General features: G+C 38.6%; 1 protein-coding gene across 1 annotated transcript; it reads left to right on the top strand.

The window, feature by feature from the left end:
* Window positions 1-7578: 7578 nt before the first annotated feature.
* On the top strand, window positions 7579-9767 carry LOC109162708 (protein FAR1-RELATED SEQUENCE 5-like). The gene is made up of 2 exons (XM_019311392.1): window positions 7579-8360; window positions 8891-9767. The coding sequence occupies exons 1-2, from the start codon at window positions 7579-7581 to the stop codon at window positions 9765-9767; spliced, it is 1659 nt and encodes a 552-aa protein (XP_019166937.1).
* The last annotated feature ends 7146 nt before the right edge of the window (window positions 9768-16913 follow it).

Below are 16913 nucleotides of genomic sequence, written 5' to 3'. Positions count from 1 at the left end.
GAGAAAATCGTCCAAATTGTACAAAAGAGTACACTATATGATCTCTAATATCCTTAAAAGCATGCCTTAAGTAGAGATCTCTAAATGTTAGCATAATGCTAACTATATTCTATGACTTCTTTATAAGTTAACATAAGCACTACCTCTAACGGCTAAGAGCTTGGAGTTGACACGTCTGTCACTCCCACTCATCAAAATAGTCAAAAGATAGTCAAGTCACAGAAGCATTCCAATAACTTAGACAATAAACCAAAAACTCTAAGTCCATAAATTTGGAATCTTAAACATACACCATAACTTCCCAAATAATCTTAAGGTCCACCTCAAAATGAACTGAACATTATGAGTCTTACTTTTATGTTTCTCAAAATTGTCTTGAGCCTTACAAACCAAAATGGCCCAGGATCAATTTTGAAGAAACTAAAGACTATTAAATGCTGAAGAATTTATTACTTAACAGTGCACCACAAGTTATATGTTTTGTTCTAATAAACTCCTCAATATTGTTACAACATTTTCATAAATATGTTGCTAAACCAATATGAATTTATATGAACGAATACAATATTAATACTTGTGGAATCTTTTGGACTTATTGTTTGGCATACAATCCAATATGGAATGTATAAAGCCAATTAAATCCAAAATATTTAGTGGAGTATCTTAATGATCATTTTTCTAATTGATCACTCCCACTGATTAAGATATTCTTCTGCGAAATTAATGATATACGTACTCATAATTGATTTGACCAACTAATTGATGAAGATATAATTCCCCACCATTAGTTGGGCGTACTAAATAATCAATTTTTTTGTTCCAATTAAAGTCCAACTAAATAATGAAGATATTAATTCCCCACCATTAGTTGGACATACTGAAGTAACAAAATACACTTTCTAAAACCATTTTTTGAATTTGGCTTGAAAGATACATTTTTATTATTATTGGAATTCAAAAGAGGTATGTCGTCAAATCACGTAACTTACTACTGTTAGTCCGAAGAACCGAGCAAGAATCGTGGATCAATTAATAAAAGTGGCTAAATTTTGGGAAGTGACTGAATACATGTTTTGCCAATGCAAATCATGAAACTTAGAATTATAATTGAACTAAATTTATAAATTCTAAGAAATTGTGATAAAATTATTATCTAATGGGTTAAAGGATTTGTTGACATAAAACTTGCATGTGGGCTAAAGTTTTAATTCTATTAAATCCAATTAAAACCCTTACGATAATATTTTATCTCAATTGCTAAATGGACAGAAGAATCTAGTGACATAAAACTTGCCTGTGGGCTAAAGTTTTACTCAATTAGATCCAACTGAAATTTTATGATGAAACATTATCAAATAAGTTGAAGAATCAAGCGACATAAAACTTGCATGTAGGCTAAAGTTTTACTCAATAAGATTCATTACAACTATTATGATAAATGCTTAAGGAATCATGTTCCTTTCCTTAATCCCTGTGGGTAAATTAAGAAATATGATTAAAAATTTACATCTTAAAATTAAACTTTATGATAGAGATGTGAATTATTACAAATAACCATAAAGTAAATAAAATTGATTTATTTCTATCATCACTGATAAAACTACTAAACTACATTCCGATACATAATTGCCTGTGGGCTAAATTATGATTGTAGTCCAGTATTTCATACTGATTAACTATACAAATTTAACGAAATTGCCTGTGGGCTAAATTCCATCATATTGTTACATACAATTAATCACAAATGATATGTCCAAAACTGTATGTGATCAAGATAAACTGCTTAATATATAATTTTAACTGATTAAGGATGTTGTTGCTACTCCCCGACTCATTAAAATTATAAGATCACTAGACAATTATCACTGCCATCTTTATGTAATTTAAACCTTAGACAATTTTAGTAAATTAAAGATGATATGGCTACTCTTTAATTAATCTAAAATTGTAATCACTTGGCAAAAGGGGAATTTAAAGCCTAACAAACAAATTAAACCAACACATGATAGACAATTATTAGGTATACTCCCAGGAAAGTTGGTCGAGACGAAGCTCGGTTAAATACCAACTCCTTAGACAGAGTAGCGTCGCAAGGGGACTAGTAGCAACAAGGCTTTTAAGCCAGGGCCATAGAACTAGTATTCCTCCCCAAGAAACTTCCCTAAGTCATGCGTTTTCATGTTTGAAGTAAAATCGTTAGGAAGATCTAAAGATTGTAGATTCACATATGGATAAGGCTTTAAATTGATGAACTAAATTAACGGATTAAACGTGCTTAAATTCAGGCACTACCGCAACTAAAGTTTATGCATTAGTCTAACTTAAGTATGAACTAATATAATTCCATTCTAAATTTATGCATTTCTAAAGGCATAATAAGACAAAATTGCCTAATTTAAAACATAATATTATGCTTAGGACAAATATGCATAAAAATAAACATTAAACTCATATATTCCAGACAAATTGCATAACCTAAAGCAATTTACAATATGAGATTTCAATAATTTTGAAATTTTAAATTGTAAGCCCATGACAATATGTTTTAATGCATAAAGATCAAATTTATGAGAAATAACTGAATTCACAAATTATAACAATATCAAACAAAAAAGGATATGTTGTCATTTGTAAATCAAAATCTCACAAAACAATTGCATAATTAAACTCAATATTATGCACTTAATGTGATCAAATGCATAAAACAATCTAAATAGTATGAAATCACACCAAATATTAATTTATTCATACTTAATCAAATATGGGCAAAAAAGCATTAATCATAATTCAAAGACTGAATGAATTATGGAATAAATGTACAGTAATGGCAATAGTCAGTTGCCTAAAAAAAATTTCTTATCTGAAGCATTGCCACATAAACATAATTGAAAACAAATTCAGGATTCCTAAATAAACCATAATAATAATGTTATCATTAAAATATTAATGGTAATAAATAACCTTATAATCACCATTAATATTTGGTAATAACAATCATAGTATGGTAATATACCTTCTTTAATATTTCCATTTTCCTTAAGGAAATAAAATGTGGCAATTTCAAAATTATAGCAATCAAACTATAACTATAGCACTAATTACCAATAAATAATGATAAAAACTTAATGACTAACCTTAATGATGCAAACCGCATCGCCCATAGTGCTAAAATTCTCCCATCTTCACCGTCAGTAACCTCAATGCAACGTCCAATTGTACGTAACAATAACCACCAAATAGGTAATCTTTCCAAACATAATAGATTACCAAGCAATAATAATTATTATGAAAGGTAATAAACGAGATTACCCCCTCAACTTAATAACAGTTATTAATAATGCCAATTATTAACTATAATAAAAGGCAAAACTGTAACTAAGGGAATAACGAATGCTGATCTCATATTCCCACATAATAATTAATCAAGACTATAATGTCTTTTAGGGAGACTGAAGTTATGGTAATAATCAAATTACCGGCAATATACCAACTATATTGCTTACTATATTATTTAAAGGAATTAATATTATTGTTAAGGCCTTGAAAACTATTGATAGATTAAAAATATATATATAATAACTTTAACAATAATTGTAATTCTTAATGGCCAAAATAACAATTATAATCCTTAAATTCTTAATGGCTCATAAACAGATCCAAAATAATAATTATAGCACTTAATTACTCAAATTAGACCCATAAACTCAATGGTCCAAGTGAGTTATGACATGGATATAAAATGGTCTAGTACTGAAATATATCCAAACTTAATATTATTACCAACAATAAATACCATTAACAAAATATGGTAGTCCGTAATAATTAGGACTTAGTGAACATGTTATGCATAATAATTAATATTATTACCATAATAAACATGTTATAAGTCAAACTAAAATGGCTATAATTAACATTAAATATCACTCAATAATGGTGGGATCCAAACTTTAATGACCCAATATAGGTCACAAATAGCTTGTTCAAAATAGATATTGGTTTTAAAGTCCCAAGTGAAATATAGGATTAAAATATGCCCAAAATTAAATGGGTAACCAAAACAAGCTATCTTAATAGGCTATAATATCCAAAATTAGCCTAAGGATCCAAAATTGAATAATATTAATATAGAGACTATAAATTAATAATATGCTATATCCAACCTTAATATATGCTTTTCTAAATGTACAATTATAATAGAATAATTTATGAATATACAAAGCATGCTTGGATTTTGCATATTAATATAATATTAACTCATAAATATCCTAAACAAATTGCAATACTTCAAGGCAATTTAATATAACTTCAATATTAAATTAAAATTCACATAGCAATTCAATACTTAATATTTGCTCAAAAATTGAATAATAATTTAATTATAGATTAATGCCAAAATTAAGAGCAACTAAAGGGCATTAATTTTTTTAAAAAATTATGCAATTACTTTATATTTACCATTTGCCAAAATAATATACAATATTAATTAGGTAATATTAATATGGAAATAATAAACTTAATAATTACCACTTACCAAAATTAATATGTAATTACTAAATGATGGCAAATAAAATATATGGTAAAAATAATATAAGTAAATTGCATTTTTAATAAGGAAATTAGCCTTATTAGTTTACGGCTTACCATCCAGTTGTCCGTCTCTTCCAACACATCATCGGGAAACTTGCGCCATCACCGGCGAGGAGCAGGGAAGAAGCAGCGACAACTGGACCGGGATGCAACCATGGAAGCCGGCTAACAGCATCGTGCTTCCGTGCCTGACCATCGCCAACCAAAAGAAAGCCGGTGCGCAGCTTTCTAGATCCGGTTGCCATTCCACAGGGTCTCTCACGGTACTGCTGCTGCGAATGGAGGTGGAGGAGACGCCGCTGGAGTCTGAAGCTGCACAGTGGTGGAGCACCTTCGCCGAAACCCAGCCCGCATCCTTCGTCTCGCCTCACCGCAGCACCAAGCCGCAACGCCCATGAACCAGTCGCGGAGTAAGCTACGCCTGAAGGAGGAGAGGAAGCCAGGCGTCGCTTCACCGCTGGAAACCAAATCGCCGTCGTTCCTCCGGTGCAACGCTAGCTTTGCCGCCGTCGCCCTCTCATTGCAGCGCCAAGCTCCTCGCTGTAACGCCATCCACCGCCGTTGTCCACCGTCCGCGACTCCAAATCGCATCCTCGACAGCGACCGGAGGGGAAAGCCACCGGAAAAAAAAGGAGGCCACGTATCTCTCGTTTGCCGGCAGAAAAACCAAAAAAAATTCGAAATTAGAAAAATAAGAAATTAAATTTCTTAATGCCAAAATAATAATAATATTTTAGCAATCCAAAAATCATATACAAAATCTTAATGTATATGAAAAATAAATATTGTTTTTAGGCAAGACAATCAACCAGGTAGAGATTGATAGAGGCTCTTGATACCAAATGTGAGATCTAAACATGATCTAACTATATAGAGAATAATCTACGAGAAACTTAACTCGTAGTATCGGAAGCGGAAGCACTGTAGATCTCCAGCCATGGTTGATATCCTGTTTGTATTGCCTCTTGAACAGTAGATCTGCAGAATAGGGTTAGCCGTTTTGTCTCATACTTGACTAAGAACCCTAGATGGTATATTGGTATTTTCTGAGCAGTATGAGTACCATATAATGAATCATGTATCTTGTATCTCATCAATACAAGCTTTATATAGGCACATTCGTGGAATAAGACTTAAACCTAAATGTCCAGTCCAACCAATTACTTAATGGGCCTAGTCCACTTTCACCACATAAGTAAGACCCATAATATATAATATATATTATACGGGAAAGTCTTACAACGATCGCTTAGGTTCCCGCTCAACCTCACGGAAACGGCTTGTTGTCTATTAGCGGTCTCGTTGAGGCCGTTTTCGCTCAGGGTGACACGAGTGTTGTGAGAATCGTTTGAATTACGTGAGTTGGATCTCGACCTTGCCATAATTAGGGAATAGCACGTTCGAACTTGTATGTCGAGCTCTCAATGAAAGAACCAATGATGGATTTAATTAATGCGGGTGGTATGAATTATTAAACCCGATCGGCTTGAGCCACATCCGGCTTAGGGTTCGACCGTAGTGCGAAACCCCGTAAAAATTTAATTGAAAAACTATTTTGTATACTTATTTTCTACTATAAATTTATTTTCAACTAAACATATTTTCAAAACAAAGGATATTTAATGACTTTGAACGACGACACATCTGTTGTTCGTTATCATTATTATGAAGAGTTGGATGATTTTCTACTCGATTTGATGATTCAACCTTTTGCCTCTACACACACATATATAATGAAAAAAAATTAGCAAGGCCGAGCTGATTGGGTTAACTCAACCGAAATGGACGAGTTAACTTGACTAAGTTAGACGCTAGGCGGCCAAGTAAGCCGAGTTAGGCGCTAGGCGAACGCTTAGATGGCCGGTAGGGATGACAACGGAGCGGGGCGGGACGGCTCCCCGTCCCCGTCCTCGAAACCCTGACCCCGTCCTCGTCCCCGAAACCCTGACCCCGTCCCCGCCCCGTCCCCATCTCCAGTGGGAAATTAAAAATAGTCCTCATCCTCGTTCCCACGGAGAATTTGTCGGGGACGGGGGATCAACTCTTAGTCAAAATCTAAATTTAGTGTAACTTTTATTTTTAGAAAATAAAAACTTAAGTCTTAATATATATATATATATATATATATATATATATATATATATATAGGGTTGCATTCCAATACAAACCCCCTTAAAATACAAACGTGCGGACATACTCTAGCCACAAGATGTGATTAGATCAATGGACTAGATGAAGGCTGATTACTACCACACGGATTAACAATTACTGAAGATAAGGTTAATATAGGGAATGCACCAACCTCTTAAACGAAAGCATATTAATCATAAAAGGAATAGAATGCACTGGTATGCTATGCTACGAACAAGGAAGTTCAAAGTGCGTAGGATTTGAAGACATCCCATCACTGCCACCGAAAACTTGTGTACGAACGGACAAAATTACGACGCCATACCGGACGAAACTAAAATCAATTACGAACAGTCAAAATTGCAACCGACCGTGGACGACAGAATAGAACCCATTCAATTCGACGCCATACCGGAATCCATGGAGGCTCTGAACCCAGGTACGTACACCGTATATCGTTTGAATAGGGCCATGCTCAAGATTCAATTTTTTGAGCGAACTCTGTTGAATGGAGTGCTAATTAATGGGTGTTATAATAAATGATAATCCACATGATCACGCAATCCTATGGTAGGCATATCATTTTGTGAACTAAATTTTGGGGAAAAACAATACGGGGCAGCATGATGTGGTGAGGTCTGCACGGCCGTATCTGGGCTACACGATGCACACAGAACTAGGTTTTAATGCACACAGGACGCCATAGTTTGGTCACACGTGCTTACACTTATTTTTTTCTTATACTGTACATAGCGTTAACAGTGCTGACATCGGCATACAAGTGTTCTATTATTTGACCAAAAATCCCTTCTCTGACTTATAGGATCACAACACAATAGAGACGAAGCAACGGAGTGCAACATGGTAGTATTACCCGATGGAACGAAGCAATGGTTACCGAACTGCAAAAGCGAAAACACCCCATACATTGGGCAAGAATTTGCATCACTAGAAAACGGAGTAGACTTCTATGGGGCATACGCAGCCATCGCCAGATACGATATCCGACACGGGACGAAGCGATGGAACAGGGCAGGGGCAGTCCATATAAAATATATTTTATGCTCACGGGAAGGATACAAGCCCAAAAAGATGAGTAGTAGCAACAAAGGAACCACCACCTCACCGAAGAAAAGGCGCCGGCTATCAACTCGTGTTGGTTGTAATGCCCGAATCGGGTTCACAAGGCACAAAAGCGGTAGCTACACAATCCATGCACTTGAGCTATGGCACACACACTACCTATGCTCTGACATTGGGAGGCCATTTCTTAAAATAAATAGGAAGCTAGATATTGGACACAAAATATTCGTAGCAAACTGTGCAAGGGCAAACATTGGTTCCACAAAATCATGGAGGCTATACAAGGAAATGGTTGGAAGTTTTTCAGATATAGGAGCAACATCCACCGATTTCTGCAATTTTAGAAGGGACTTGTTGGCATATATTGCTGGAGCAGATGCACAGATGGTAGTAGAAGACATATACAAAAATAAAGAGATGGAACCAGACTTCTACTTTGATTTTGATCTCAACGAAGACATGGAGCTATGCAAGCTTTTTTGGGCAGACACGATATCCCGGAAGAATTATGCATGTTTTGGCGATGTGATGTCATTCGACGCAACTTACAGCACAAACAGGTACACATCCCAACAATTAAAATAATTTAATTTAATAAAAACTGTTTGTGTACATGCCCATTTAAAACTGTATGATCATGTCATTTATTTTTCTTTAACAATGGGGGTGGGAGTGGCCGAACCTGTGGTTATGGAGCCAAATATGTTGAGTGCACGGCTATGCATGTAAGTGTGCATGGGGATCTATACACCTGAATTGCACGCGACTGACTTACAATTATAATGAATATCCACTGGACTAGAGCATGATAGTCGGCTACATACAGTATGCATGGGTAATAAGCATGAGCTACTTTTGATACCACTAACCGTATGGGTGCTTGGAATTAAATGTTAAACTGGGTAAAGGGTGCAGTGTGCACTCGTATGAATCCCTGTGTGCATGGCAGTACTACCATGGTTCCAAAAAACAATTGCTAACTGTGGTAGGAATCATCAATTTTGTAACTGTTTTACGTATTTCTGTCTGCAAAGCTGTTATTATGATTATACGCGTGTGCACTTATTACTTTACAACATAAACCATGCAGATACAAGCTCGTATTTGTACCGTTTACAGGAGTCGACAACCATAAACAGAGCATTACATTTGGGGCAGGCCTCATTGCAAGAGAGGACGTGGAGTCGTACGAGTGGCTATTAAAAAACTTCAAAACCGCGATGGGCTATACACCAAGATGTGTTATTACAGATCAAGACCCTGCATTAAAGGTCGCAATACCTAACATTATGCCGGAAACAAGGCACCGATTCTGTATGTGGCACATCATGGAAAAAGTGGGGGACAAGGTAGGGAATGCACTAGCAAAAAACATGGAGTTTAGGAAGGCACTGAACAATGCAGTATGGGACGAAACTTTAAGTGTAACTGCATTCGAATTGAAATGGGAAGAGGTAATGCAGGGGTACAACCTTGTTCAACACCGGTGGTTTGATCAAATGTACAAAGCCCGTGCATCATGGATACCTGCATATTTCCAAGATATATTCATGGGGGGACTACTCAAAACAACATCACGGTCAGAATCAGAGAACAGTTATTTTGGCAAATTCACCAATCACCACAACAGCTTGGTAGAGTTCATAATGCAATACAACCGCGCCACCGGAGAACAAAGGTACCACCAAAAACAGCTGAACGCCGAGGGCGAAAGTTCATTCCCTGAAACCAAAACCCCATTGGCCATAGAACGCCAAGCTACTGCAATGTACACCAAAAACATATTCTACGACTTCCAGGAAGAAATATGGGAAGGAAGCTTCACATGCAAAATCACATGCAAGATAAATGATGATGGGGGTTACAAGTACACTGTTCATGAAACGGGGGGAAATATATTTGAGGTAACGCACGAAGAATCTACTAAAAGAACAGAATGCAATTGTAACAAATTCAACAGAGTATGACTATTATGTAAGCATGTGTTGGCCGTGTTCAAGAACGAAGGCGTGGAAGAAATACCAGGATGTTATATTGTTCCCCGATGGACTAAGAGTGCGTGTGCACAGCCAATGTACAATGTTGTGTGGAAAGCATGCAGTAATACACAGGGTGGGAATGAATTATGAACAATTGCCAACCAACTTTGGAATGAGTTCTACAACTGCATGGGATTGGCTAATGGATGCCCAAATGAAATGGATATAATTTTATCAACAATGCAAGAACTTAAAGGGAGGTTACAAAGCGCCAGACAACAAACCAGAGCAAGCACCACCCCACAATCAGTGATCGAATCAATACTAAACGCCACTGCACCTGCCGAGATCCAAATCAAACCACCAAGCGTTGCAAAAAACGAAGGTAGTGGGAAAAGATTAAAAAGCAACAAAGAGAAAGCAACTGAAAAAGGGAAGAAAAAGGTGAGGACATGCGCTACCTGTGACCGGCCGGGGCACGACAACAGGAACTGTCCAGAAAGAAAAGCCCTACCAGACGAGTAGCCCGTTTGTATTTTACATCACTATGAATACTAGCTCATTTGGAAATTCAATTAAATAGTTGTCAAAGTTTAGATTTATACCCATTCTTGGTAATTAGTTTTTTCAGCTATGCACATTATCTACCACCCTTGCACAGGGATACATATTTTATTAATTACCATGTATGGCAATAGACAACTACTTTATTTGTTTTGCTAACGCACACCATCTAATAACAATGTGCACACCCAGTTTAGTCAAGTAGGCAAGACTCGCAGCTATGCACACCATCTACCACAATTGCGCACACACCCAGTTTAGTCAAAATAACTAAGACTCGCAGCTACGCACACCGTATACCATCATTGTGCACACAGAGTTTTCAATAAATTGGCCTTAAACGCTAACCGCCAACCAGTATGCCCATCCAGCTATGCACACTATCTACCGTCACTGCGCACACCCCGATGTTATTATTCCGATCCAGCTATGCACACTATCTACCGTCACTGTGCACACCCCGATGTTAGTAGTTGTCATATACGCTAATAACGAACTACTCACCTCTATGAAAATCATTAAGTTCAAGCCATGTTTGAAATGTATTGAGGTGTGAACGCACAGTATTTAACGCGAATGTGCAACCATGGAATTAACCCGCACCCGGTGGACCAAATTAAACTACCCTAATTTAAAGTGTACCCACAGAAACTAACTTATTTCATTTACATATAAAACTACCCATGGAAACTAATATATTTAATTCAGATATTAAACTACCCTGATTTAAACAAACCAGCTGCCCGTGAAGCATGCAATAAACTACAGTGCACACGGATGAGACCCACAGTGCACACCAATGTACACTAACAACCTGCACGAGCGACAAATTAATTACCAACTACCATAAAAAATAATCATAATAATATCCATGAGCACAATGCATGTACCAGTACAGGCATACACAACCCATAGTTAAGATTCGCAAATAAGATCACCATCGAAAATAATAACACTACTAGGCCTAAAAACTGCAAAAAGGAGGCCAAAATCCAAAACCAAAAAAACTACGAACTAAAACTCCACTATAGAGCCCCTGATACAGACTTCACGGAATGATACGCCCTGGAGATATTTCGACACTTATGTAAATTGAATTCGGAGGTAGTAAGTTCCTTCATATATCGCAACCTCAGCTTCTTGAGCTGCGCAGTGTTACCTTTGGTAAGCCCGCATTTCCATTTGGTAACTCCCTGACCTAAATAACTCTCCATATGACGCATAACATACACGCCACAGTCAATCTTGTTCTTGCCATCCCGCCAGCTCATCTGCATACGCTTCGCATCCAAAAGCTCACACATCGTAAACCTTGCCGGGTCGATGGATTTAAAGAACTCCATAAGCATGTGCAACTACAGCAAAATTCCAAGTGTCGAATGAATACTAAACAAAAAGACACATAACAAAAAGTTAAGCAAGTAAAAGCCTGGTCACACAATCAGACAAGTATAAAAAGTTTGACAAAAACCCTACCAAGTCATCCGGACAATCACCATACTTCAACTGCTTGTTGGACTGAAGCGTCGAATTGTCAATAATCTCAAACCGGATATTACGAAAATCGACGCAAAGAAGAAAGTAGTGTCCCTGGCGCAGGATGAGAAACATAAACTGCAACCAACAACCATGAATGGGTGAAGACATACAATGACTACAAGCAAAGCATCCCACACCAAAAAGTAAAAACAAATCTGGGCTGAGTGCACAAAAGGCAGCCACCGGGTGCACAATAGAACTAACAATAAGGACAAGGAACAGTACACTGAAAAAAGCAGAAAGCCAAACATACCATGTCAACTTCATTAATATGCTGGTAAGGCGTCATCTCAAACTCCCCGTGGAGACTCTCCTTAAACATAACAATCCGCTTATCCAGATCAAGAGAGGTATCCACAACCGTACGAAGCTACAAGAACAATCAAATATGCAAAATCAAAACACATAACCACAAAAAAATACCTTATCATAAGGGTACGGACTAGAAACAAACCGTGGAAATAGTGGATGCAAAAAAAGGGAAGGGGCAGAAGGGGCCCTATACCGCTCACGACAATTCAAAAGACATGCCCACGCATCTACCACGGCAACCTCAACCAACGACCCGGGTGCAAGCGACAACAAATCCCCCCATCGAGCAGCCCTACCACTAACATCGAACAATATATCGTCCCTACAACACACAAAGATAAACAAAAAACACATGAACTAACCATACGAAACAGAATCTGCATAGCAAAAAATAGATTCAGAAACTAACATGTTCGCATCTGCAGCACACAACAACCAATTGCAAATCATTCCCTCATCCGGTTTGTCCAAGTCGGGTAAAGCCATAGAACTCGTGGAACCGGATGCGCCAATATCTAGGCGCGACACCCCCGGAGGACCACCACTCGGCACCCGAGTACCACCCCGACAAGGTTTCAAAGGTGCTTGACACAGAGGGCCGGCAGACCGACACCCAATGGCCTCTCCCGCAGGTATTGATGGCTGCACACCGAAATAACATAATTAAACAACACAAAAAAAAAAACACGCAGCGTGGGATATCGCGCTAAAAGGTTATAAACCCTGGACCATGCGATCGTGCACCCGTGGGAATAGCCAGAGAACAGTGACATACACACCACAGTGAATTAATGTGCACACTGCACGCACGAAAAACAAAAAAAAAAAAAAACACACATACCAAACCATGCTGAACTGGCGTAGCCATCGCAGATTCACCGTGCCCAGGGACAGCACACTCTCCAGCTTGTACTGCAGCACCCCCACCCTACGGTAGACAAAAATTGAACAACACCACATTTCAACAAGTAACTAGATCAAACATAGGCCACATGCAATGTGCACCCACATTAACACTAGTATGCTCACCCCGCCGAGAAGAACCCACATGTTTGCAAACACAAATTGAAACATATCGCTAAGTAACTACGCATAACACATTATACGTACCACCCCAGCAGACACAGGTGTAGCGACCGGATGAGAGGCAGATGCAGGTTCAACAGTCACCGCCAGCCGAGCACCCTCAGAACCAGCCCCATGCTTACCACCATTTGAACCACCCTAACAGGCAAAAACAAAAAATAATAATAACAAGACAATAATGAGCTTAAAAAGTCAAAACAAAAGCAAAAAAACAATTCAAAACCCACGTAATGTAACCACTAAGCCGAATGCACACAAGAAACTAGCCAAACAACCTTATAAAACTAATAAAATCAAAATTGGCAAAATACCCACCACATCAGAATCAAGAATGCCAGTATTTGACGGGACCAAGTCCCGCAACACAGCCTCAATATCACCCCAACCACGATCTGCTATATCCTGCGTAATACCCAGACTGAAGGACGGCATATCATCGGATAACGCTTCACGCTGATTTGCAACAACCACCCGAAGAGACTTGATGGCATCAAAAACCCCTCGAAGCACATCACCACCGAAAGCACCATCCGGCCCTTGCTCCACCAACTCTAACACCTCCCTCGCTATCTTCGTTGTTGTTTGAATTACAACATCACCAAATGTCTATCCAAACAAAAACAAGACAACAAAGCGAATAAGTGCGATTAAAAGCCGCAAAGACATCTTGAATGACAGGTGCACCCGCAGCAAAAGACATGTGCACACTTAAAACATAAACATAAGCAAACCAACAAAAAAAAAAAAAAAAAAAAAAAAACCATATCCTAGGCCCATATTCAACCGGCGGGATATCATCACCTTTATCCCCCGCCCCACACCTAAACCGGGGGCTCAATGCCACCAAGGCCAAACCCTCCACTCCGAATCTCAACGAACTCACGCTGACGTAGCAAAGGTGACGACCACCCACGAAGAGCAGGTACAGACCGAGGGACAACGCGGGCACCATGCACAACCCGATCTACATAAAGCAACTAGAAAAACACCAAAAAGAAATACATGAAAAAATATTACAATATTAGTTGGAACAAATAAAACAACACACAGAACACAAGACAAGAATAGCAACAATACCGTAATGAACTCAGTCGGCCCAAGAAAAAACTTATGCCGACCAGAACGCCACGCAGCCTGCGTCTCAACTAAAGTGTCGACCACAAGCTTGCACCAGTCTAGATCACGGACACTCGACACATCTTCGAAATGATGAAAATACATCTGGTTCGAGTAACCGTTACACATACAACAAACCAGGGACGACAAGACTAACACAAGGAAATGCCGCTTAAACCAGAGTCCACCATCAACGGCATCCACCATCCTCTGACTAATCTCCGCCGCAGTCACCCTGTGCTTCCGCTTATGAAATAGACCCCTCCAATGTTTGAGGGTGTTACTCACCTTAAGCTTATCCCGTGGAACCATCTTAACATGACCCCGTGGAAACCCCAAAATCAAGTCGACATCACTCTCATCTACAACCAATGATCTCCCACCCCCAAGATCAAATGACTTTGACTGCGAATCAAAATTAAATAGTAACCATCGCAAAAGACGCGGTGGAACGTCCACAATGTTGAACTCAAGCAACGCCCCAAACCCGAGCTCCCGAATGTCAGCCTTCTGTTGAAAGCTAAGATCCTTCAAGGCATTTACCAATACCGCCGTTTGTCCCCTCATTTTCGCCCTAGGATACAACGCATCCTCCTCAACGGTCAACTCATACTCGGGAACATCCTCCTGCGGTGGCTCTTGCTGAAACCTGGAATATACCACCCTAGGCGGGGGCGACGCAAAATCACTATCGCCATCAGATACTCCAGAAAGACCCGCATCCGATTGTGCGCACCTAGACGTTTTAGCTGCAAAAAGAACAAACACAAACAAGCATATGACCCACCAACCATTCCAAACTAAAAATTAAAATGACAACAAAGGACACATACTACGTGCCATATAAACACTGAACTTCGCCACACCCCTCAAGCAGCAGTGCACACATATGCAGTCAGCAGTGCACCCAGCGGATGAAAAACAAAAACGCATACCCACCATTTATTTAAAATTTGCAGACTGCACAAAACATATTTGCAGTGCACACATATCCAGTAAGCAGTGCACCCACAAGAGGGAAAAAAAAAAAAACTTCACCATATTTTATTTAAAATTTGCAGACTGCACAAATCATATTTCACTTATCTCATTCACCAAATATAACAAATCAAGATAATGGATATGTTCCATGGCTGCATTTTCTTGTTTTCTACCACCCTCATAACTATAACCAATATAGCTATCATGAAAAATATAAGCATCATGTTTAATTTTGTTAACACAATTAACTTCAAACAAAAGATATAAATACAAATCCACACACAAACCCCCAAATACAAAATTTAATAGCACTGAGTGGAGAAATGAGAACTGAGAAATCCTCAATAAACAAGCTTTTCTGTTTTTATTTTACCAGCTTTGCGACTATATTTCAAACTGCATACGCTGAATTCAGCCCTTACTTGTATCAATTAACTCATAATCATTTCACCGTCAAACTTTAAAAAATATAAATTACTTGATGAAAATTTTTGTTAGTAATTTCTCCCCTCAGCCGGTCACAATTCCACACACAAATCCCCAAATACTCAATTAAATACCACTGTTATAAGAGTTCACAATATAAAAAACGGAAAACCTTATTTGATCAACACAATACCACACACAAACCCCCAATTAACCTTATTTGATCAACACAATACCACACACAAACCCCCAATTACTCAATTTAATAGCACTCTAATAAGAGTTCACACTATAAAAATTCTACAAATTAAACAAGGTAACATGCTTCCTTTCCCGAATCAGGATTCTCAATTAAATACCACTGTAATAAGAGTCCACAACATAAAAATGGAAAACCTTATTTGATCAACACAATACCACACACAAACCCTCAATTACTCAATTTAATAGCACTGTAATACGAGTTCACAATATAAAAATTCTACAAACACAAGGATAAGGTAATATGCTTCCTTTCACAAATCAGTACATGCCATAACAGATTAAGAAAGAAAACCATACTTCATCAATGTCCGATTACCGCCCAACTAACACCCATCCCCCTGCGCCAACCACCACCCTCGGGAAAACAGGGGAACCGAAATTAGGGCCTAATTTCCGCTAAGATTAAGCCCCAAACCGTAAAAAGTTTATAAAATTTTTTTAAAAAAAAACAAAAAAAAAAAAAAACCCTACCAGTGTCGGCGCCGCCAATATCCCCACCCCGCCGTGCACCACCCAAACCAGCACCCTAGCAACCACACACCCCCCAAATTGGTCTGGAACCGCACATGCAAAACACCCCACCCCCGACGTTGCGAAAAAAAATAAAAAAGCAAACGGAAAAGTGCGATCAGTGTTACCTCGACCTACGCCATCAGACGGTGTTCCCCGGCGCTTGGCACCACCGCGATCCCTCCCGGCGACCATCTCCGGCTGCTGATGACGAAGGCGTGGAAGTGAGCTCGGGACTACACTGAAACGCGAGAGTGAACGAGAGAGAGAGAACGCTCGAAAAGCTCGTTGGCTAATAAAATTCTAATACAACTGAACCGCCCACCCAAACACAAA

The sequence above is a fragment of the Ipomoea nil genome, unplaced genomic scaffold (genome assembly GCF_001879475.1).
Source record: "Ipomoea nil cultivar Tokyo-kokei standard unplaced genomic scaffold, Asagao_1.1 scaffold2957, whole genome shotgun sequence".
Classification (NCBI taxonomy): domain Eukaryota; kingdom Viridiplantae; phylum Streptophyta; class Magnoliopsida; order Solanales; family Convolvulaceae; genus Ipomoea; species Ipomoea nil.
Note: the sequence above shows the minus strand (reverse complement) of the source record. Positions and strands in the feature narration are given on the sequence as shown.

What these genes read in the sequence shown, in the direction of transcription:
- LOC109162708 (XM_019311392.1), top strand. Translation starts at nt 7,579, where the DNA reads ATGGTAGTATTACCCGATGGAACGAAGCAATGGTTACCGAACTGCAAA. An exon ending in GCAACTTACAGCACAAACAG is followed by an intron (nt 8,361 to 8,890) that starts GTACACATCCCA and finishes TAAACCATGCAG; the next exon opens with ATACAAGCTCGTATTTGTAC.